The sequence below is a fragment of the Amphiura filiformis genome, chromosome 14 (assembly GCF_039555335.1).
Source record: "Amphiura filiformis chromosome 14, Afil_fr2py, whole genome shotgun sequence".
NCBI lineage: Eukaryota > Metazoa > Echinodermata > Ophiuroidea > Amphilepidida > Amphiuridae > Amphiura > Amphiura filiformis.
The window spans coordinates 43,836,275-43,859,336 of NC_092641.1; the positions used below are offsets into that span (position 1 = coordinate 43,836,275).

Here is a 23,062-nt window from a genome sequence, read left to right on the forward strand (position 1 = left end):
ATCGAACACGTGGGGGAGGTGAAAACTTTCCTCCGTAGTATCGACATTCCACTTTTTCCCCTGGTGTCAGTAGGGTACTGGGGGTCAGTTGTCAAAGAGGTTGAAGGGATCAAAGAGACACAAGTTTCCGGTGTGCCACATTTGGCCCAATATACCTAGCGTATACTGTGCAAATGTTTTCCTATGCAATCAAGATAAATGTTGGTATCAATCCGGCTAAAAAGAACAAGAGCCGTTTATGGGCAATCTCTCCCTGTCTTCCCTACCCCTTACTACTACTACGTTTCTGCCTGCCGTAAACCTCATAGTGAAATAACAAGCATATGTGCCATGCTTGTTATTTTTTCCAAAATAACAAGAAAAAACATAAAAACGTGAATTACAATTTTTTATAAGAATGCTTCAGACATTAAGTTTAAAAAAATAAATTGCTTTATTATTTGACTTATTAGCAATGCGATTTACTTTTAGCTTTCAAAATGCACGAATTCAATAAAATTGCCCTGGTCAGTATGACCTTGTACTTTGCTATGTTATTTTTCAATTACGTTGTAACAAGATCAATGGCTGTTAATGCATTTTAAATGCAGCTTTGGCTTCCAGGCGTCGTGTTTTCTCTATTTTCAAAGTTAAACAATCCAAACCCTACTCCAATAGACTCAAATATTCGCGTGACTAGTATCTTCTAGCTTGCATAGTAACTATGGTAACAGAGGATGAGGAAGTCCATAGGATGAGGAAGTCCATAATTTCCTCCTTTCATCTTCTCACATTACTCACTGCGTCTTCAAGAAAGAACACGTAGTGAAGAATAAGTAAAAAGGTTAAGAAAATGATTGCTGAGGTGTAGCTTCGTGTTGCCACTAATCGGCGAAAACTGAAAACTGATGATATTAGGTGTAAATTTAGTCCTGGGTAAAACTGACTATTATTTTGTCTAATGGAAGGGATTTTATTTTTCGCAATATCAATAAATCATTGAATAGATTCATTAGGTTTGAATACAAATAAATACAAAGATTCTTTTATTACATTACAAAACCACATTTTACTCACTAGTTTGAAGGTTTAGCTTTTCATGGTCAAAAAGCGTCATCAGAATATTGATTGATGAGCACTTCCTGTGATTTTTGAAGCAGTCAAAATATAAATTAATATTACATGTAGTACCATCTAGACCATCTTTTAACCGTGGATTACCATTCTGGTTTTTTTTTTGGGAAGTAGATCATCTAGATGACACTATATTCAGTCACGGTCATACACAAGCTGAAGGCTGAAAGCTCGTTTGAGTAAGTATGGGATATCTGACTCAGCTATGCAGTACACAGGAACAAACTTCCAGAGATTTGCCAAAACATGGAAGTTTAACCATAAAACTCCATCACATTCCACCAACAATGCAACGGGAAACAGCAACATTCCATACTCAGAAAAGCGAAAGCTGCAAATTATGATTCCTATCTAGCCATCTTAGATTAGGCCAAAAAAAAATTGTTTGTTTGTCCACGTCCGACCGACCGTGTACCCTGGTCCCGACCGTTTTTGTGTTTTTTGGAATTTTTTTTTTTTTGGAATTTTTTCAACAACAAAAAAAAAAAAAAAAAAAAGATTTTTTTAAATTTTTTTTTTAAGTTTTTTATTTTTTCGGTTTTGTAGTGTCCCTGGACCTAGACCTAAATGCTAGGATCCATTCATGGTTGACCTAAAAAAAATTAAAACAAATTAAGATGTTTTGTATTTTTAATATGAAAATTGATAATTTGTATTCATGTCATAATCTATTAATGATTTCAAAATGCATTCAAATTCAATGCATTTTGAAATCATTAATAGACTATTACATGAATACAAAGTATCAATTTTCATATTAAAAATACAAAACATCTTGAATTTTTTTTTTTTTTTTTTTTTTTTTAGATCAACCATGAATGATCCTAGCGTTTAGGTCTAGGTCCAGGGACACTACACAAAAATAAAAAAACTTTTTTTTTGTTTTTTTTTGCAATTTCGGGTAACCGGTTACCCGCCCGAAAAATGCGCCGGGTACCCGGGTACAAAATTACCCGAAAATGCCAGGCCTATCAGCAGAACCATCTCAAGAGTTAAACCAGTGAAGTGCTGTGTGTTTGGACTTATTTACCAGTCTTGTCAGTTGTCAGTTTCAAGTGCAATATCTGTAAAAAAAAAAAAAAAAAAAAATCCGACCTACCGACCCAACTATTTCATAAGCCTTTATGGACAAACAAACAATTTTTTTTTTTTGGCCTTATCGCAACACGCCAACAGTAGCAATGGACACAAGTCCGGCTCAGTGATCACTGTAGAGACGCACGAAAACAATATCGCCCACCAGTGACAAATTATTAGAGCCCAGACTGAACAAAAATGTGTAAAAGCAACAACAGCAAAAGCAAGAGATACAAGCCCATTACTATAATAAAGCGGCCAAAAACCTTCCTGAACTCAAGCATGGAGATGTGGTACGAATCCAACCAAACAAGTATCGCAAAGTTTGAATACACGCTGTGCTTCAACGGAAGTCACAGCAGACGCTTGAACAATACTGCGGTGCAACAGAAAATACCTGCGTTAATCCAGTGACGACTTCAAGCTACAAGAACCTGAAAAATCAGATGATGATATACCACCTGCCAGCAACAAGGATCCGTCTAGTCAGACAGCGAACACCGGCAGAGCCAACTCGGGAACAGCACAAGCAGCTCAAGACAATTTCTTAACCAAACAGCTTTAGTGGTGCATCATTAGCAATTCATATGTTTTGAGATTAAATTCATTTTCAATAATTTAGCATTGAGTTGATATTTCACTAGTTCAATAGTTAAACTTCAGTTTAACGTTCTAGGTTCATACTTTAAAGTTCAAAGTATACAGTAAAAGATATCATATGGAGACTTAAGTAAATGAGACAAGAAGCGGAGAATTACTTGTGAAGTAATATGAACAATTTTTGAAAGAACATTTTGTGAGCAAAAGCTAGCTATAAGCTGACATAAAATCTTAGTGCATCCCAACAGGTTTGTAGTTTAGGGATGTTAGGTGTTATTATATGTGGCAACACTATAATGTAAACCAACCGGCAAGACTAGGTTATGCTGCTATAAACAGCAGGTATGATAATGGAGTCAGTAAGATATCTGAACCTCAAGATCGTCTCAGCAAATGTCTCCTAATTATGCCTCACCAGACCGTAAGTGAGTCTGTAATATCCGCTATTACTGGTATACTACATGTACACACATAATGACAGTTTCAAGCTACATGTATGTGTGTTTATTGTGTTAGATAGCATCGACGTATAGCAGAGCAGCATTTGTAAGTTTAATTTCTGTGTATTTTAAATACCAGCATGAAGTGATGCAAATATATGGCAGTATGCATTTCTAATATAACATACTTTCCTAAGCATCAAGCACGCATTACACGTACACCACACGTAAATATCCTTACGTTGGAATGATTTTCTTTTCAGAATTACATAAATCGAATGCTGATACACACGGCTATGGCATTGACAGTTTCAAGGCAGGCTTCGCTACTGCATGTATAGTGTGTTAGATCACAGATTATTGATTCCATTGCAGTATTTTGTAAGGTAATAATAATCATCGGTGTATTTGAGGACGCAGCGTAAATTGACCTAAATAACATGTTTAGCCTAAATAAATTCTAAATAATGTTTTAGTATTTTTCTTTTCCGAGTGAGTGGTTCTGAGACGCTGAGCCGTCGGCCGGGATAATACTATCTGTGTAGGTACGATCCTCGGGTTCGAGCCTTAGGCTTGCCATTGGTGAGAAATCACCCGGAGAATTCATTTACCTATCCCAAAATGTTCCTATAAGATCGGGAACCCCGCAATTATGTTCAGTTACTGTGAGCATAGACCCTGGAAAAAGTCTATGCTGTGAAGTTAGTTAATATCAGAAATAATTTCTCTGATTGTGAAGCAGACTCTGCTTCACGCAGTAGCCTACTTAAAATATAATTGTCACATGCAGATGTAGCTTATGAACGGTGTCTCTTGGTTCGGAAAGTCACGTATTAAAGTTAGTGGTCCCGTGTATAGGAAGAGTTAAACCTTGTGCACGTTAAGTGTCAGAGATATTCGAAAAGAAAAGGAGGGGGACCATCCCCGGTTCTGATATTTGCAATCAATCCTAGATTCCAGGATCGTGCATAGGTAAACTACATACGTAAAGCCCGCACGACACTGCTTAATTTGAGGTACAGCACGTATAGACAAATCCAATTTTACGCATTCCTACACCTCAATGGCAGCCAAAGCTAGGTCTCCGTCTGCTCCATCTCACTTAAAATGTGAAAAGTGATGCGGCCAAAAGAATCTAACTTCAAATTTAAAGCCGTTTTAATCCACCCAATTAGGCAGTCACAATACCAGTTTGGTGCTGCGGGGACCCAGTGATGGCTGACCAAATCCTGACCAAGACTTGGCTCGTTGGTCTATCAAAAAAAAAGAAGAACCCACAAAAACATATCATACGTTTGAATTATATTCTTTTCAGATCTACATCAATCTTGAATTCAATCAAGATGGCGGATATTGATATACTTGGCATCGACGAGTTGCTCATAATTTTTAATTTGTTATCGCTGTATGATAAGCTTATGGCAATGAGGTAAATCATTTGTTATAAATATATCAAGGGTTCGGAACCAAAAAGCCGTAACTCACTATGACCAGCTCGCAATGGGCATAAAATTGGCTCCTTGCTCTGGTCTTCAAAAATCAATATTTCCTCCACAATGTCTTTTGTCTTCTATTGAATTTTGTCATGATTTGATTTTAATTTGATTTGTTCGGGTTGTGACAACCCTGGATAACCCAAGAAAGCCTCTATTGAAGCTTATTTCCATTGTGGTCCATTTGAACGCCGGGACGGGTTGGGAACAGTTAGGGGTTAACACCCTACTCTTTTCGAAACTGGCTGCGAGATACATGTACAGGTATGCCTCTCTGCACACGGAACCGACGGCTTAACGTCCCCTCCGGAGGACGGAATACTTTCATGATTCATTTACCCAATTCTAAATGAACCATGGGGAGAGCGGAAGTCTGAATTTAATCTACAGATGTTGCTAATTAATTTCAGACTTTTTTTTTCAAGTCAATATCCCAGCAAATCGCCACCGCCGGGAATCGAACCCGGGACCTCATGCACTAAAGGCAAGTACCCTAACCATTGCGCCACGCTCTCCCTTAATGGACTGTATCTTTTATAGTGCCCTGGCGACTTTATGCTCATTTTGTGGGAGCAGGTGATTGTGAGTTGAGGCTTTCTGGCTCTCAACCCTCGATATTAATAAATAGTACATGTCTATTATATGTATACACACACTGTGTGTTTGTTTATTTGCTTGTTTGTTTGTTTGTTTGTTGGTTGGTTTGTTTGTTTAAACGGTCGCTCCGTGTGGCTGTGTAATGTGTGTTATTGCAGGGCTTGACTATTATTGAAATATTTATAATGATGCATATTGCAGTTCTGATCTCTGTGTTCAAACATGCAATCACACTTTTGAATAGTCTCCCTAACTAACATATTTATGAAAATGGAAAGTACTGTCGGTCGTTTCAAATATTGAGTTTTAGTATTGGTTTTGGTTTTGGTCACGTGGTTTCCTATCATCCTGCCTAAGCTCTTGACTGACGTCTTTATCGATATCTTTGTTTGTACCCTTTGTTAGAAACTTAGAAATTTGTAGCAATGAGTTTCGGTTTTCATTTCAGTTTGTTACATAATCATGTGAGCAACATAATCGCTTGGTTTGAAATTACTAGATCTAAGTAGCCTATACAAAAGAAATGTTTAATATATTGCACTATTCAAAAGCAGAGAAATCAATCATGTCAATCTACATTTAAAAGCGTGGTTTATAAAATCCATTTTCCCTGTGAAAAAATATAGACCATTGAAATATTTGCTCTCGAGATTACAATAGGGGTGACTTGAGTGATATAAACAACATCTATTCATTTACTTATCTCATGCAGGAGGATCGATAGAAAACTATAATGACTTCCAATATAGGCTACTTGACTTTTATTCAAGTAATGTATTACTCGAAAGAAATGAGCAGAGAGAGAAGAGAGAGGGGGAAAGAATGTGTGTAGGGGGAGATAAGGTGAGGGAGAAAAAGAAACAGATGCGAGAGAGAGCATTGGAAGTGGAAAGGGAAGGAATGAGAGAGGAGAGCACGAGAGTGGAGTGGAATGGTGTGTAGGGGAGAGGAGATATCGAATGTAGGGGAGGCGAGGGGGACAATAAAATAATTCATAATCAAATCATTTGCATCGTCTATGTGTCATACAAACAAACAAGCAAACAAACGTTTTTATGACGCTTATATTTCCAGCACCCATGTCACGCCATTTTCATTCAATATAAACACAACCGGATATATGTCCCATATTGGCTTACCACAATCATGACAATAGTCTGAATAAGCTATTATATACTTTTGGTCCTCTCTACACTAAAGTTCAATTTATTACTCATCACTGAGCGAAAAGCGGTTGGTATTTGACCAATGGGGTAGTGGCGCTTTTCCCAACGCAACTAAAAGCGCTCTACCTCATTGGGTAAAAGCCAATCGCTGTCGCTCAGCTATGTAGTATAAGTTTAGCTCAGTAGATGTTATGATTGCAGGCAAGTTCTACCCCTCTTATTAATCCGCTGCTTTTTGGTTTCTGAACAAAAGAGAAAAAATCTTATAGTTTGAAACGAGGGAGCCCGGGGGGGGGGGTACTCAAGTTTGGTTTTGGTAGGGACGTGCCGCTGAGATTTTGACCCATAAATATACCAATTTTTCAAGAAATTTGGACCCATTGATATACCAAAAGTCAAAATTTTCGGCCGAACTTACCCAAAATTGTCTTAGTTTTTACAAATTTTCCCAAAATTTTAAAATTTTGGCTAGATTAAGGAAAAATTGGGCTGTTTTCAGAAAAAATTGAGAAAATTTTGAAAAAAGGACCCATTCATATACCAAATTAGGCTTTGAAAAAGGGGTCATTGATATACCAGAAGGCTGAAAATGCTACCCACGTTTGCGGCACGTCCCCGTATGGTCATTTGTACTGAGTACCCCCCCCCCGGGCGAGGGAGTGTGTTTTGCTATCTACCCCTGATGATAGAAGTTCACAAAGTTCATGTACTGTGTTGCTATATATACCCCTAATCCTAATAGCATACTCTGCATGATACAGTACGTGTTATACCCCGATCAAACGGTTGGCAGGGGTGCGTGTGTGTGGGGGCAGTGCCACCGACAAGGGGGGTTAAGGGGGTGCGTTACCCCCGGGCCCGGGATCCTAGGGGGCCCGTAAAAGTAAAGAAAAGATACTTTACTACGGGTCTGTAAAGCAAAAAAATGGACCTCAGGTGCCCGTAGAAAAGTAAAGAAAAGATACTTTGACATCTTTTCTTTGCTTTATTATACGGGCCAAATAAGGTATCTTTTCTTATCCATTAGCCCTAAGGTATCTATTCTTTGCTTTTTACGGGCCCTCCTTGCTTATTAAGCTTTTTTTAAACATGCTCACTAAGGTCTCTTTACTTCCTTTTAATACGGGTCCATAGTATATTTTCTTTGCCTTTTTACGGGCCCACTGCGGTATCTTTTCTTTGTCTTTACTGGTTCATTAGCTTTCATTACAGGATCTATTTTCTTTGCTCTTTTACGGCCCATAAAATGCAAACAAAAGTAGCGGGCCCGTAAAAACAAGTAAAATGAAGACTTCGAGAAATCAGGGGAATGCAGCTTAATCGTGGGAACACAAATTGCATTGTGCCCTCCAATATTCATTATTATTTGATCATTCAGCTTAAAATTGGCAATTGTTCCAATAACTTCAATCTGGGAGCAAAAGCCGTTATTTTCGAATTGCATTTGTCCAATTCAACGGTTCATACTTGATCATTTTAGCTTCAAATTGGCAGTGAAATTGACACATTTTCTGCACTTCGCGCGGAAGTTGTTCAGAGAAACTTAATCTGGGAGCAATATGTAACTTTCAAAGTGCCTTTCAATGTTCATATTTTGATTATTGACATGCAGCTAAACACGCTACTTTGAACATGTGTTCAAGCATTTTACACTAACCGCCCTCCCCCATGTCACACAAAAATTAGCCACTGCTGTCCCCCATCCCGCACACGCAATCATCGCGGCTTTAAGTGAAATGGAACAAGAAGAAAATAATACAGTCAGTTTTTACATTCGTTATATCATTCATTTTTCCCAGGGTGCGCAAGAAATGGTACCATATCGTCAGAGACACGCACGCCTGGAAAGTCATCGATTTCCGCGCAATGATCGACGATGATACTAAAAATCTTTCGAACGGATATGTTTATAAGCGATATGTAGCAGAACCTGGCCAAAATGTGTTTCGCGAGCATCTTCATGATGTCAAGAGATGGGAATTCCCGAGGAATCCAAGCGATGTCCTGTCATTCCTAGGCTTATTTGCTGGCGTTGCGTTGCAAGAGATTTACCTGACTGCAATGAGCGTTGACATAATGGATTTCCTTCGAAGATACTGTCCTAATGTAGTTACATTAGACTTCTGTTCGTGCTATGTACATGATGTACAGTCAGGCTTACAACGTATTGATATTCCTTTTGATCAGATGGATATTGATGATGACATAAAGAAAAAGTTATATGTTCCATTTAAACTGAAACGACTGGGATTGACTGGGATCGACTGCGCGCCTTGGGAGCGGAAAGCTAAGCTCAATGAACGAATTGTATCATGTGTTGCTAACTACGATTGTTCAGAATTACAAAGTATATGTCTCTGCAATTTCAAACTTTCTTCCAAAGGCATGCAGAAATTAGTTGAAATACCTAGTTTGAGAGAAATCGAGTTATCTAACTGTGACTACCCTGCATATAGCGGGCCACTTGACGATAACCATGAATATAGCGGGCCACTTGACGATATTCTAACTAATTCGATTGGGGTTTTAAGAACGCTGACTTGCCTTAGACTTCATAGAATATGCAATATACATTATGATTTGTCTAGGCTGCATTTTCTAGGCTGCATTGAAGAGTGGGAATACCTGCGAGAATTATCTTTGATAAGGGTATCTTTTTCAGGAGAAACGTTTGAAAAGATGATACCTGGGTTGCTAAATCTGAAAAGACTTAAGATACACGGGGATTGCTCTTGTTACTTCACGTGCACGCCTCTTACACCACGTATGGTAACTATTATTGGGAACCAATGTAGGAAACTAGAATCATTACAACTGAGGTGGATATATTATACTGGTGAACCAGGTGAAAGTTTGATGTCGCTATGTCATCATCCCACATTAGAAATATTGGAGGTTCAGTATTTGCGTATATATCATAAGTATAGTAAGTTAGCAGAAACGGAATGGCTGCACATAGCATTTACTATGTTAGAAACATTGCCAAAAATAAAACACGTCCAGCTCTGGGGTAAAAATATCGCCAAAATATATAATGAAGGGACATTTCCAATCATTCAAGCAGCTGAGATTGAGGCAATAGAGGAAGGGGTACAAACACGTGAAGAAAGAGAACATAGAAAACAAAATTTTCTAAAAAAATCTTTTAAAAGGATGTTTAAACGTTGAATTCATCAAAACGTCCTCTGAATCAAGTACGTCATAATGAAAAAGAACAAAAGAACACGTCGAGGGAAGATTAAATTGTTTGTAACTCAAGCTATGACAGCAGACATTACCATGCATGACTTATTCGTAAGGATCACCAAGCCTCAACTCGGGCTATGACAGAAGACATTACCATGCATGGCTTATGCGTTAGGATCGTCAAGCCTCAAGCTATGACTGCAGACATTACGATACATGACTTATACGTTAGGATCGTCAAGCCTCAAGCTATGGCAGAAGACATTACCATGCATGGCTTATGCGTAAGGGTCGTCAAGCCTCAAGTTATGACAGAAGACATTACCATGGCTTATACGTTAGGATCGTCAAGCCTCAAGCTATGACAGAAGACATTACCATGCATGGCTTATACGTAAGGGTCGTCAAGCCTCAAGCTATTACAGAAGACATTACCATACATGGCTTATACGTTAGGATCGTCAAGCCTCAAGCTATGATAGAAGACATTACCATGCATGGCTTATGCGTTAGGATCGTCAAGCCTCAGGCTATGACAGAAGACATTACAATGCATTATTATTATTATTATTATTATTATTATAAAACATTTATATGGCGCTCCACAAAGCACAGAGCGCCTTACAAGAAAACATATACAATATCAAATCAAGCAAATAAACAAAGCAATTCCAACAATTCATGAATCAAAATACAAAAACAAGCAGCAATACTAATCAGGATAAAGATGAGTTTGAGCATGCGCTTGAACCCAGACACGACTCCACCTCTCTGATCTCAGTAGGGAGCTCATTCCATATTTTGGGAGCACCTATGGCAAATGAAGCATCCCCAGCCTTTCTAAAAGAGCGAGGAACCCAAAGGCGGGTGAGATCAGATGAGGAACGAAGCCGAGATCTGAGACCAAGCGCAACACTACTATTCAAGAGATGAATTAGATCAGTCAGGTAACCTGGAGCTTGAGCATTAATGCATTTGAAAATATACAGAAGTAATTTGAAATGAACCCTTTGTTTAACTGGAAGCCAGTGAAGCAGAGGGCTGGTCTCGTCCACAGCTAAAAACCAGGCGCGCAGCTTTATTTTGGAGGCGCTGCAAACGCATAAGATCTTTCGCACGTGCACCTAGTAAAAGCGAATTGGCGTAATCTAGACGAGACAGTACCAACCCTCTGACAGCATTGTGACAAGCTTCCTGTGATATAAAACGGCGAATACGCCACAGATTGCGTATATGAAAATTAACAGAACTACATATTGAATTTATGTGAACAGACATGTCTAGAGAAGAATTAAGCATAACACCAAGATTTTTCACAGATGATTTTGGATGAATACACAGGTTACCAAGTTTGAGTTGAAAATTCTGAAGCGTAGGCAATACACGGTTATTTGCAAAAACAATAAATTCTGTTTTGTCTTGATTAAGTTGGAGCATATTGTCCACCATCCATTCATTTATTCTAGCAACACAAGATGTTAATTTGTCAAGAACACATTCACAGTCCCCTAAGATTGAATTCAGCAAAAAGTTGGATGTCATCCGCATAAGCATGAAAAGAAACATCATATGCACGAATGATGTCACCAAGAGGGGCGGTATATAACGTAAACCCCTGTGGGCCTATTATAGAGCCCTGAGGAAGTGAGTACGTGAGCAAATGCTCTTTGGAAAATGTGTTCTTGACGTTGACCTTTACGGTGCGGTTATGAAGATATGTACTAAATCAAGATTTAACGGCACCGCCCATGCCAAACCTAGTCTGAAGCCTATGAAGTAAAATACTATGATCCACGGTATCAAAGGCAGCGGACATGTCCAGTAGAACCATGAAGACAGCATTACCTTTGTCAAGAGACTGCAAGATATCGTTCTTAACTTTTAACAATGCAGTCTCCGTACTATGGTTTCGCCTATAGGCAGACTGATGTTGTTCACCAAGGCAATTGCTGTCCACATAGTCGGTAACCTGACATGTCACTGCCTTTTCCACTACTTTAGACAGAAAGGTAATATTCGCAACAGGGCGATAGCTCTTTAATGAGTTTGGATCCATGGTGTTCTTCTTAATGCATGGCTTATGCGTAAGGGTCGTCAAGCCTCAAGCTATGATAGAAGACATTAACATGCATGGCTTATGCGTTAGGATCGTCAAGCCTCAAACTATGACAGCAGACATACAATACATGGATAATACGATCTGCGTGGGTTCGAGCCTTGGATTTGCCTTTGGTGAGAATTCATTTACCTATCCCAAAATGTTCCTATAAGGTCGGAAACCCCGCAATGTTCTGTTACTGTGAGCATAGACTCTGGAAAAAGTCTATGCTGTGAGGTTAGTTTATCAGAACAATTTCTCTGATTGTGAAGCAGACTCTGCTTCACGCAGTAGCTTACATAAAATATAAATTATAATTGTCACATGTAGATATATGTAGCGTATGAACGGTGTCTCTTGGTTCGGAAAGTCACGTAAAGTTGGTGGTCCCGTATATAGGAAGAGTTAAACCCTGTGCACGTTAAGTGTCAGAGCTATTCGAAAAGAAAAGGAAGGGGTCCATCCACGGTTCTGATATTTGCAATCAATCCTAGGTTCCAGGATCGTGCATAGGTAAACTACATACGTAAAGCCCTCGCGACACTGCTCAATTTGAGGTACATCACGTATAGACAAATCCAATTTTACGCATTCCTACCTCAATGGCAGCCAAAGCTGGGTCCCCGTCGGCTCCATCTCACCTAAAATGGAGTGCATTTTATCACCCGTGTTACACGTAGACAAAAGAATGATGACAGTTTACAACACAAAAGATCTAACATCAAATTTAAAGCGGCTTTAATCCACCCAATTAGGCAGTCACAACACCAGTTTGGTGCTGCGGGGACCCAGTAAATAATGGCTGACCAAATCCTGACCAAGACTTGGCTCGTTGGATTAGTCTATTAAAAAAAGAAGAACCCACAAAAACACATCATACGTTTGAATTATATTCTTTTCAGATCTACATAAATCTATTCCATCAAGATGGCGGATATTGATATACTTGTCATCGACGAAAATGAGCATAAAGTTGGCTCGATGCTCTAAGCAATATTTCCTCCACAATGTCTTTTGTTTTCTATTGAATTTTGTCATTTTGGACTGTATCATTTATAGTGCCCTGGCTTTATGCTCATTTTGTGGGAGCAGGTGATTGTGAGTTGAGCCTTTCTGGCTCTCAACCCCGATGTTAATAAATACGTAATATACTGTGCCAAAAAATATCCTTACACTTGGAAAAATAATCACAATTTCAAAACTGAACCATATTGTGGTAAATTAGTTTTTTAATAGATGTACTATCTAATCCGTTACATTATGACTTCCAATTGAATCCAATGTGACTTCAAGAAGAAAAGTTACAAGCCTTTGATTAGACGAAGGTCCAGTTTTAAAAGTGACAAACTGGCCTATTCAAGCTCCACGGACTAGACATCTGGTTTGAGAGGGGTAAATGGCTAATTTGTGCGTGCCTTTAATTTAAAACAAAAGGAACAAAAGAAAACTGAAACAAAGCAGCTGACAAATAAAATGAAAGTTATGCAAAGTACAGAGAAGTAAAAACTTCATCGAAGAAACTGTGCTTCAATGTGGTGTCATAATGTGCAGGATTAGGTAGTGCATCTATTAAAAAATTAAATTTACCCCAATATGGTTCCATTTTGAAATTGTGATTATTTTTCCAAGTGTAGGGATACTTTTATGGCGCAGTATACATGTCTATTATAATGTATACACACACTGTCCGTCGTTTTATCTTTTCAGTTTCTGTTTCCGTATCCGTATCCGTTTTTGTAAGTCATTGTTATTTTGAAGTGGTAGCCTCCCAGGTGTGACCAATCTTTTATTCTAGCCTTCTGTTAGTTACTAATAATTTGAAGCTCGTGAATTTCAGTTTTCGTTTTGGTAAGTTATGTTAATTTTTGACATAAAACCTTGAGATGAGAGGTTGGGTGCTAATCTAGACAAAAGAAGAGTCTAAATTTTACGGTCCTAAATTCGCGGTAAATTGTACGGCTTCAATTGACTTGTGTTTGGTGTATATGCACTTACGCCTAGGCGTAAGTAGCTCGTAAAAATAGTCTTGCATTGAAATATATACTAACCAGTTAGCATCCTGGACAACCGATTCTTTTGTTATGCAAGGCTCACTCAGTCATTTAATGAGGCAATACAAACGATCGAATTTGGTGTTGAAATGAGCTAAATTTTTAGTAACACCTTTTCGATGTAAAATTAATTTTCTCGGCCAAATGAAAAGCAATCATTTTCATTTTTTCAGTAAATGTCAGGAAAAATTGTAGTGCTTGATACTGTTTTTTTTTTCAAATTCTAGTGTTAAACTTAGGCGTGAAATTTAGTCATTTAGTGTAAGATTTTCGATTTTGATAGGCTTAAACTCTGCCCGCGAGCCTTTTTTGGATCAACCTTTTAGCTTTTCAAAGTAAGATAGTTCGCTAATGAAGGATTTTTCCCAACTTTCTAACGCACATCACCGTGAGCGATATATCATAGTTTTGTCAGAATTTGCGTTTTCATTTCACCATTTTTACTGCCGGCTGACCATTTTTCAAAATCAACGAGTGAAATCTAAGCCTAATACTAGCATTGTGGATCGATATCCCTGGGTTTAATAGGAATACCGGCATGGCTACAGTGTTGCTAGAACTTCAATATAGCAAAGAAATTCCCAGGCCTATAGCGCTCCTACTGATCATGTTTAACCAGAACACTCAATTGGGGATTTGGGCTACCAAATCGCTGGTCGGGCAATTTGCTTTCAATGGAAACTTGACCTGGATAAACAACAAAGGAAATATCGACTATTTCTGCTGGTTGCTCTCGAGATAAAAGTACTGAGTTAGACATGTTCGGAGCATGAAGGGAAAAAGGGTAAAACAAAAACGGAAATTCTGACAAAACTATAATTATAGACCCACACGATGTGCTTTACAGAGGTGGGAAATATCTTTCTTTAGCAAACTATATTAGTTTGAGACGCTAAAAAATGAATTCCGTAAAAAGCTCGCGGGCGAACTGAAGGCCTATAAAAATCAAAAATATCACACTAAAAGACACAATTTGATGCTTAATTTTAACACCGGATTTGTAAAATAAATGTATATCCAAGCACCAAGTTTTTAACTGACATTACTGAAGAAAAAAAAATATTGCTTTATATTTGACCGAGAAAATTAATTTCATAGCAAAAAGGTGTATCTCTGAATTGTGCTGATTTTAATTGTATCGATCGACTTTTAGCGCGACTAAGCATTTCTAAAGAATCGGTTGTCCAGGTTGCTAACTGTAACCATATTACCAAGTTATAAGCAAAAGTCTTTCATCTTAGAAATTTGTAGCAATGAGTGTCGGTTTTCATTTCAGTTTGTTACATAATCATGTGAGCAACATAATCGCTTGGTTTGAAATTACCTGATCTAAGTAGCCTCTACAAAAGAAATGTTTAATATATTGCAATATTCAAGAGCAGATAAATCAATCATGTCAATCTACATTAAAATCGTGGTTTATAAAATCCATTTTCCCTGACAAAAAATATAGACCATCGAAATATTTGCTCTCGAGATTACAAAAGGGGTGACTTGAGTGATAAAAACAACATCTATTCATTTACTTATCTCATGCAGGAGGATCGATAGAAAGTTATAATGATTTCCAATATAGGCTATTTGACTTTTATTCAAGTAATTTATTACTCGAACGAACTGACAAGAGAGAGGGGTAAAGAGTTTGTGTAGGGGAAGTAAGGGGAGGGAAAAAGAGAAACAGATGCGAGAGAGCATTGGAAGTGGAAAGGGAGGAGGGGAGAGGAGAGCTCGAGAGTGGAGTGGAGGGGTGTGTAGGGGAGAGGAGATATCGAATGTAGTGAACGGGTTTTTTGTTATCTTTTATCATCTTCACTGAGAAATACAGCCATTTATAAAATTTTCGGCCAAAAAAAGTTGCACTTTTCTACTTAGGCTTTTTATGCATGACTTTTGGTTTCAGACCTCTTTCACTTGAAGAAAATTAATCAAAAAGGAATGTTTCTGTATTTTTTTGTTTTTTATCAAAATAACTTAAGGTAAGATGTTCATGAATTTATTTTTACACATTTCAACATTTATGGTTCAGTGAGTAATCATATAGCCATTTATGAAACTTTATTCATCAACAAAAGTTGCACTTTTCTAAATTTGCTTTTTGTATGCATTAAAATGCGTAAATTTAACAGGTGTTACGTGTCGTACTTGACTCAAGGCCAAAATCACCTTTTACCCGAACTCACACGAATGCACAACACAAATACACTGTTTGATTAGGCTAACAAAATCTAAGTCTTTAATTGAAAATAAAATATGCTTGGTACATATAACAACAATTACAATAAAATCACACAATCAGTTTTATTCTATTGGTACTTAACCAGCGGTCTTCTTGTTGGTGATTCTAGAGTTCTTGCAATGTTCTGGACGACTGATGTAATATATCCTTATTCACTTGTCATGCGAAAATCAGCGAAGTCCAGTGTACACTTGCGTTTATAAATATCCTTGCGTATGAAATCCTCACACGAAAATGATGCTACTTTCTCCCAAGTACTAAACTCCTTGCGTCGTTCTCCAAACACGTTTATACTCCTTGCGCAGTTCTCCAAATACTAAACTCCTTGCGCCGTTCTCCTATACTAAACTCTTTTTTTGCGCAGTTCTCCAAATCTCTTTACTCCTTGCGCAGTTCTCCTACTTGACAGACTTTAGAAGCTTTGAATCAGTTATCAGCATGACGACGAAGATCACAATAAATCCCTCCTTATAGGGATGTCTCCACACTATCTTCTCCGTTCAGCGGCTAAATATTTAAATATAGCACCTTCGCTATAATTCCAATGCTGATTCAATATTCAACTTTGTGAATATTTTGCTGCACCATACACACACAGCTCACTGCTTCATAATAATTAAATGTCTGTGTCATAAACATGTTGACATTTGCTCTTATAGCAACCAAAACCCACATCTATTAATAGCCACTCTGTCATATTACAACACTTCCTGTGGGTAATTCCCAAATCTTACCCATTTCACAATCCAAGGGATTTTCCAAGATTATTAATAAAAGGAATCTTCTAGAGATGAAGAGGGGTTTCCCCCAAACAATCTAAAATTAGATATGATTCTATTTGTTTTGATCACTTGATGAATGAAAGGGAATTCCCCTAAACATGCCATAACACACACAGTCTTGCATGATTGCTTCCAAGGTTTTCCCTTGTCTCATATTTCTCATGACATACTTTCAACTTGTAAACAAAGTTAATCAAATTAAATTACTCAGGGCACATCACACATGTTTTTCATTCTAATTAAATTTATTAGGAAGGAACAACTGTAACTTCAATGATGAATCTTGTGTTCATGGATTAATTTAACCAATGGACCAACAGATTCATGGTAAGATTTTTTATGCTGGATTCCTATACACTTGTTTCATTGGCCATTCCTTGAATGGTTCAAAAACATTTATATGGGTGGCCGTTATCAAGACTCAGCAAGCGGACAAGTGAGGGACAACACCACCTTAAAGGACTTTGCAGCAAATTCTGCAGCATGCGGGGAACCAGCTTGACCAACGGCAGAGAAGAACGATGCTTGGAAGCAATCTCACTTGAAGGAAGGCCTGTTTATTTTTGAAAGACATTAATAAGCTGCATCATTCATTTTAATTTATTCACTGAACCATAAAAACTGTTTTTGAATGTGCGACACCTAAATCAGGAAAAGATTAATTTAATTAAATTAATTTATGCTTCTTTTTGATTAAATTACTCACTTAAAGGGAAAGAATTGTCAAACACAAATTGAAGCATAAAAAGCCAATGTAGAAAATGCAACTTTTTTTGGGCCGAAAATTTCATAAATGGCTGCATTTTGCAATGAAGATGATAAATAGTAGCAACAAAAACCCACTCACTTGATGCATAATTAATCAGTCTATGTTGCAAACTTTAAAACAAGAGAATTGATCAAGCCGTTTTTGGATTATACTAAAATGTCTTAGGGGGACTTACTTTTTTGGAACCGTGTATGTCCCATATTGGCTTACCACAATCATGACAATAGTCTGAATAATTAAGCTATTATATACTTTTGGTCCTCTCTGCACTGAAATTCGGCACATTTGCACTACATGCAATCATAAGAAAATGGTCAACTTTGGGCTTGTCATTTTATATGAAGTCAACCTATACAATTATTGGGACTTAGCAAAGTTATAATTTAAGACTAGTAGTCATATAAAAGTGATGTTTTATCAATTTTGAAGGTGGACCACATCGACTTTGGGCCCCTGAAAATGTTGAATTTGCAATAAATTTCATCTTCGTGAGGGCGCTGTTCGAAATGTAAATGAGTTGTGATATGCATTGTATTTATCCTATATATAGCATCAGTAACAACAAAAATAATTAATCTGACAAAAATGTGAATTTAGGGGGCTAAACTTGCCAGTTTACAAAACATTACATTTTTCTTGCATATTTAATGACCCCGTGACACAACGAGCAATTACATTATTTTTTTATTTTTTTATTTTTTGATAAATTGGGCATGCAGTTAGTGTGTATACAAAGTTTCAGACCTCTCTCTCTCTTTTTATAAAGAAGGCACAGACTCCCAAAGATGAAATTTATTTAAAGGGCAACTTTTGGGTCCAAATTTAGACCCCCTACTACAACTTTAAATGGCTGCCACAGAAAATCTGTAAGAGCTACAGACCTCAAATTTGCAGGTTTTTAATAATGATATCGTAAAGTGGTTGTTTCAGGTTGCTGCATATTCAGATTTTGATTATTCGCACATCTTTTCTTAAGCATAAAAATGTTAAGTGAAATGAAACAAGAAAAAAATACAGTCAGTTTTTGCCATTCGTTATATCATTCATTTTTCCCAGGGTGCGCAAGAAATGGTACCATATCGTCAGAGACACGCACGCCTGGAAAGTCATCGATTTCCGCACAGTGATCGACGATGATACTGCGCATACTAAGCGATATATAGCAGAACCTGGCCAAAATATGTTTCGCGAGCATCTTCATGATGTCAAGAGATGGAAATTCCCGAGGAAACCAAGCGATGTCCTGTCATTCCTAGGTTTATTTGCTGGCGTTGCGTTGCAAGAGATTTACTTGACTGTAATGAGCGTTGACATTATGGATTTCCTTCGAAGATCCTGTCCTAATGTAGTTACGTTAGACTTCTGTTCGTGCTATGTATGGTCATGTGAAAGGAAAAGCGTACAAGGTATTGATATCCCTCTGACCACTGATCGGATGGATATTGACGATGACATAAAGAAAAGGTTATATGTTCCATTTAAACTGAAACGACTGGGATTGACTGGGATCGACTGCGCGCCTTGGGAGCGGAAAGCTAAGCTCAATGAACGAATTGTATCATGTGTTGCTAACTACGATTGTTCAGAATTACAAAGTATATGTCTCTGCAATTTCAAACTTTCTTCCAAAGGCATGCAGAAATTAGTTGAAATACCTAGCTTGCGAGAAATTCAGTTATCTAACTGTCCCTACGACTACCGTGATATTGACGATATTCTCACTAATTCGATTGGGGGTTTAAGAACACTGACTTGCCTTAGAATTCATACACTCAACACTAGACCTAGATTTGCTAATGTTCAGCATTTTCTAGGCTGCATTGGAGAGTGGGAATACCTGCGAGAATTATCTTTGATAAGGGTATCTATTTCAGAAGAAACTTTGAAAAGATGATACCTGGGTTGCTAAATCTGAAAATACTTAAGATACACGGGGATTGCTCTTGTTACTTCACGTACATGCCTCTTACACCACGTATGGTAACTATTATTGGGAATCAATGCAGGAAAATAGAATCATTACAACTTAGGTGGTTAGAATATACTGATGAAAGTTTGATGTCGCTATGTCATCATCCCACGTTAGAAATATTGGAGGTTCAGTATTTGCGTAGATATCATAAGTATAGTAAGTTAGCAGAAACGGAATGGCTGCACGTGGTATTCACTATGTTAAAAACCTTGCCAAAAATAAAACACGTCCAGCTCTGGGGTAATAATATCTCCAAAATATATAATGAAGGGACATTTCCGATCATTCAAGCAGCTGAGATTGAGGCAATAGAGGAAGGGGTACAAACACGTGAAGAAAGACAGCTGGAAAGAGAACATAGAAACCAAAATTGTCTAAAAAACTCTTTTAGAAGGATGTTTAAACGTTGAATTCATCAAAACGTCTTCTGAATCAAGTACGTCGCAATGAAAAAGAACACGTCGAGGTAAGATTTAAATTGTTTGTAACTCAGGCTATGACAGCAGACATTACCATGCATGACTTATTCGTAAGGATCGCCAAGCCTCAACTCGGGCTATGACAGAAGTCATTTCCATACATGGCTTCTACGTAATGGTCTTCAAGCCTCAAGCTATGACAGAAGACATTACCATGCATGGCTTATGCGTTAGGATCATCAAGCCTCAGGCTATGACAGAAGACATTACCATACATGGCTTATGCGTTAGGATCGTCAAGCCTCAAGCTATGACAGAAGACATAAACCATGCATGGCTTATACGTAAGGGTCCTTAAGCCTCAAGCTATGACAGAAGACATTACCATGCATGGCTTATGCGTTAGGATCGTCAAGCCTCAAGCTATGATAGAAGACATTAACATGCATGGCTTATGCGTAAGGGTCGTCAAGCCTCATGCTATGATAGAAGACATTATAATACATGGCTTATACGTTGGGATCGTCAAGCCTTAAGCTATGACAGAGGACATTACGATACATGGCTTACTGCGTAAGGGTCGTCAAGCCTCAAGCTATGATAGAAGACATTAACATGCATGGCTTATGCGTTAGGATCGTCAAGCCTCAAGCTATGACAGAAGACATTACCATGCATGGCTTATGCGTTAGGATCGTGAAGCCTTAAGCTATGACAGCAGACATTACCATGCATGGCTTATGCGTTAGGATCGTCAAGCCTCAAGCTATGATAGAAGACATTAACATGCATGGCTTATGCGTAAGGGTCGTCAAGCCTCAAGCTATGATAGAAGACATTACGATACATGGCTTATACGTTAGGATCGTCAAGCCTTAAGCTATGTCAGAAGACATTACGATACATGGCTTACTGCGTAAGGGTCGTCAAGCCTCAAGCTATGATAGAAGACATTACCATGCATAACTTTTGCGTAACGGTTGTCAAGCCTCATTAACATGATACAGATCAAAATTTGGTAGATCAGTAGCAGTGTGGATTGTATACAGAAAAAACAAAGTAAACATTGAAAGAAAACATAGAATTTCGATGGTATTTTTTACCCATTTCTTCTGATAAAAACCTTATTGATATTGTGAAACAAAATATGACAATACAATTTATTTGATACAGGATACTATTGTCGTGTTGAACCAAGGGCTGTAGGCATTCGTGTATTGTTTGTACAATGTGTACAATATAAAACGTCTTTAACAAATATTATGTTTGAATTGTTCTGATTTTTTTACTCTTTCTGATGCTTTGACAAATTTATTGTTAGAAGATATCACAAAATATTCCGCAAATATATCCATCAGGATTCTCCGATTGAAATTATTTACAAGGTTCTAAAACAAATCCAATAATATAGGTGATGTTGACATACCTCAATGACGTTTGCTGTAGCACAGCACTTTCTCAAATTGAATGACCAGTTTTGACCTTTCTCGTCTGTTTCTAAATTCCTATTGGTAGCTGACGTAGATGGCGTTGTTAGTGACTAGTCATGTATGTGCGGAAGCATTCCTCCCTACGCCATAACATAAATTCTCCCAGCCACATTTCCCTAATATGAAATTTTTAAAAAGGTAAAATAAGTTCGACAGAGGTGGGCTCGAACCCACGCTGCGCCGCTATCATGGATACATTATCGACATATATCCAGCGCCTTAGACCGCTCGGCTACCTGACCTGTTGGTGCCAACGTGAAAATTTGAACATAATCACAACTTCAATACCTCAACATACCACGTGACAAGCAAATACAGAAAAAGTACCATATTTTGGAATTTTATCTGCATAAAAACATTAATCTGTATTCGGCAAATAGATTCATCAGAACATTAAAATTATATGAAAATGTTCTTAATTAAATCCAAATAAAGGTGATGTTAACATAACTCAATGACGTTTCGTGCTGTAACACAAAAATGAAAGAACATAAAATTGAATCTGATTTGGCATCGGAAAGACCATATACCAGGGCCCAAAAAACTCATCTGTTGAAAGTGCCCCAAAGAAATCCGCTCTCACGGACCATATCGCTGAGGACAATCATGTGATAGGCTGGGACGAAGCCAAAATAAGAGACATTGAAACTAACAGAAAAAGGAGACACATAAAGGAATCAATATGGATAAGAAAGAGGGGGCAGGCTAATACACTCAACAGGGATTGTGGAAACTACTGCCTTCCGCATATCTATGATCAGTTATTGAAAGCGCCATCTACGTCAGCTACCAGTAGGAAGCAGCCGACGTCAAAGGTCAAAGCTGATCATTCAATTTGAGAAAGTGCTGTGTTAGAGCACGAAACGTCATTGAGGTATGTTAACATCACTTTTATTTGGATTTGTTTAAGAACATTTTTATATAATTAATCTGTATTATATTAGGGAGCACGGTGGCCGAGCGGAACGAGCTCCGACTCATAATCAGAAGGTTCGAGCCCCGGCGACGCCATCGTGTTGTGCACTTGAGTAAGGTACTTTATCTCGATTACTCCTCTCCACCCAGGTGTATAAATGGATTACGGCATTCTTAAATGCTGGGAACGTAACAGACTCGCTGTGGAGGAGGTGTAGCGATCACCCTATTGCAACATTACATGGAAGAGTCTGGCCCTATCGCCAAGGAAAGAGAGATGGGCACTCCGATCGCTGTTTATACAGGATCGTCTCCTTTACCTTTACCTGTATTATAGCGCTAAAGTATTGATACCTGCGTGTTTCTACATACAGAAATACGACAATACATGGCTATCCGACATGCACATTACCGATTTTGACTGCACGTGGCATGATGGTATCGGTCGGTACAATGTATAGGGAGCCTACCATTTTTCCTGGCCATTTTTCTTTTATAGACGTTGGGTTTGTTTTTCCATTTATTTCCATTTTCCACATAGAACCCCTAAATTTATTTCAGAAAATAAAAGATTAGATTACCATAAAAACGAAACAGTTATCTTTGGCGGGGTTCTATATAATTTTTACATATATTTTCACGATCTTTGCAGTGTTCA

The 23,062-nt window shown here is 38.0% G+C and overlaps 1 protein-coding gene across 1 annotated transcript; it reads left to right on the forward strand.

Annotated features, from left to right (window-relative positions):
* The first annotated feature begins 4,552 nt into the window (after positions 1 to 4,552).
* LOC140170150 (uncharacterized) lies at positions 4,553 to 10,387 on the forward strand. The gene is made up of 2 exons (XM_072193472.1): positions 4,553 to 4,659; positions 8,286 to 10,387. Exons 1-2 carry the CDS (start codon positions 4,574 to 4,576, stop codon positions 9,652 to 9,654), a joined length of 1,455 nt encoding a protein of 484 aa, XP_072049573.1. The 5' UTR covers positions 4,553 to 4,573; the 3' UTR covers positions 9,655 to 10,387.
* Positions 10,388 to 23,062: the final 12,675 nt, after the last annotated feature.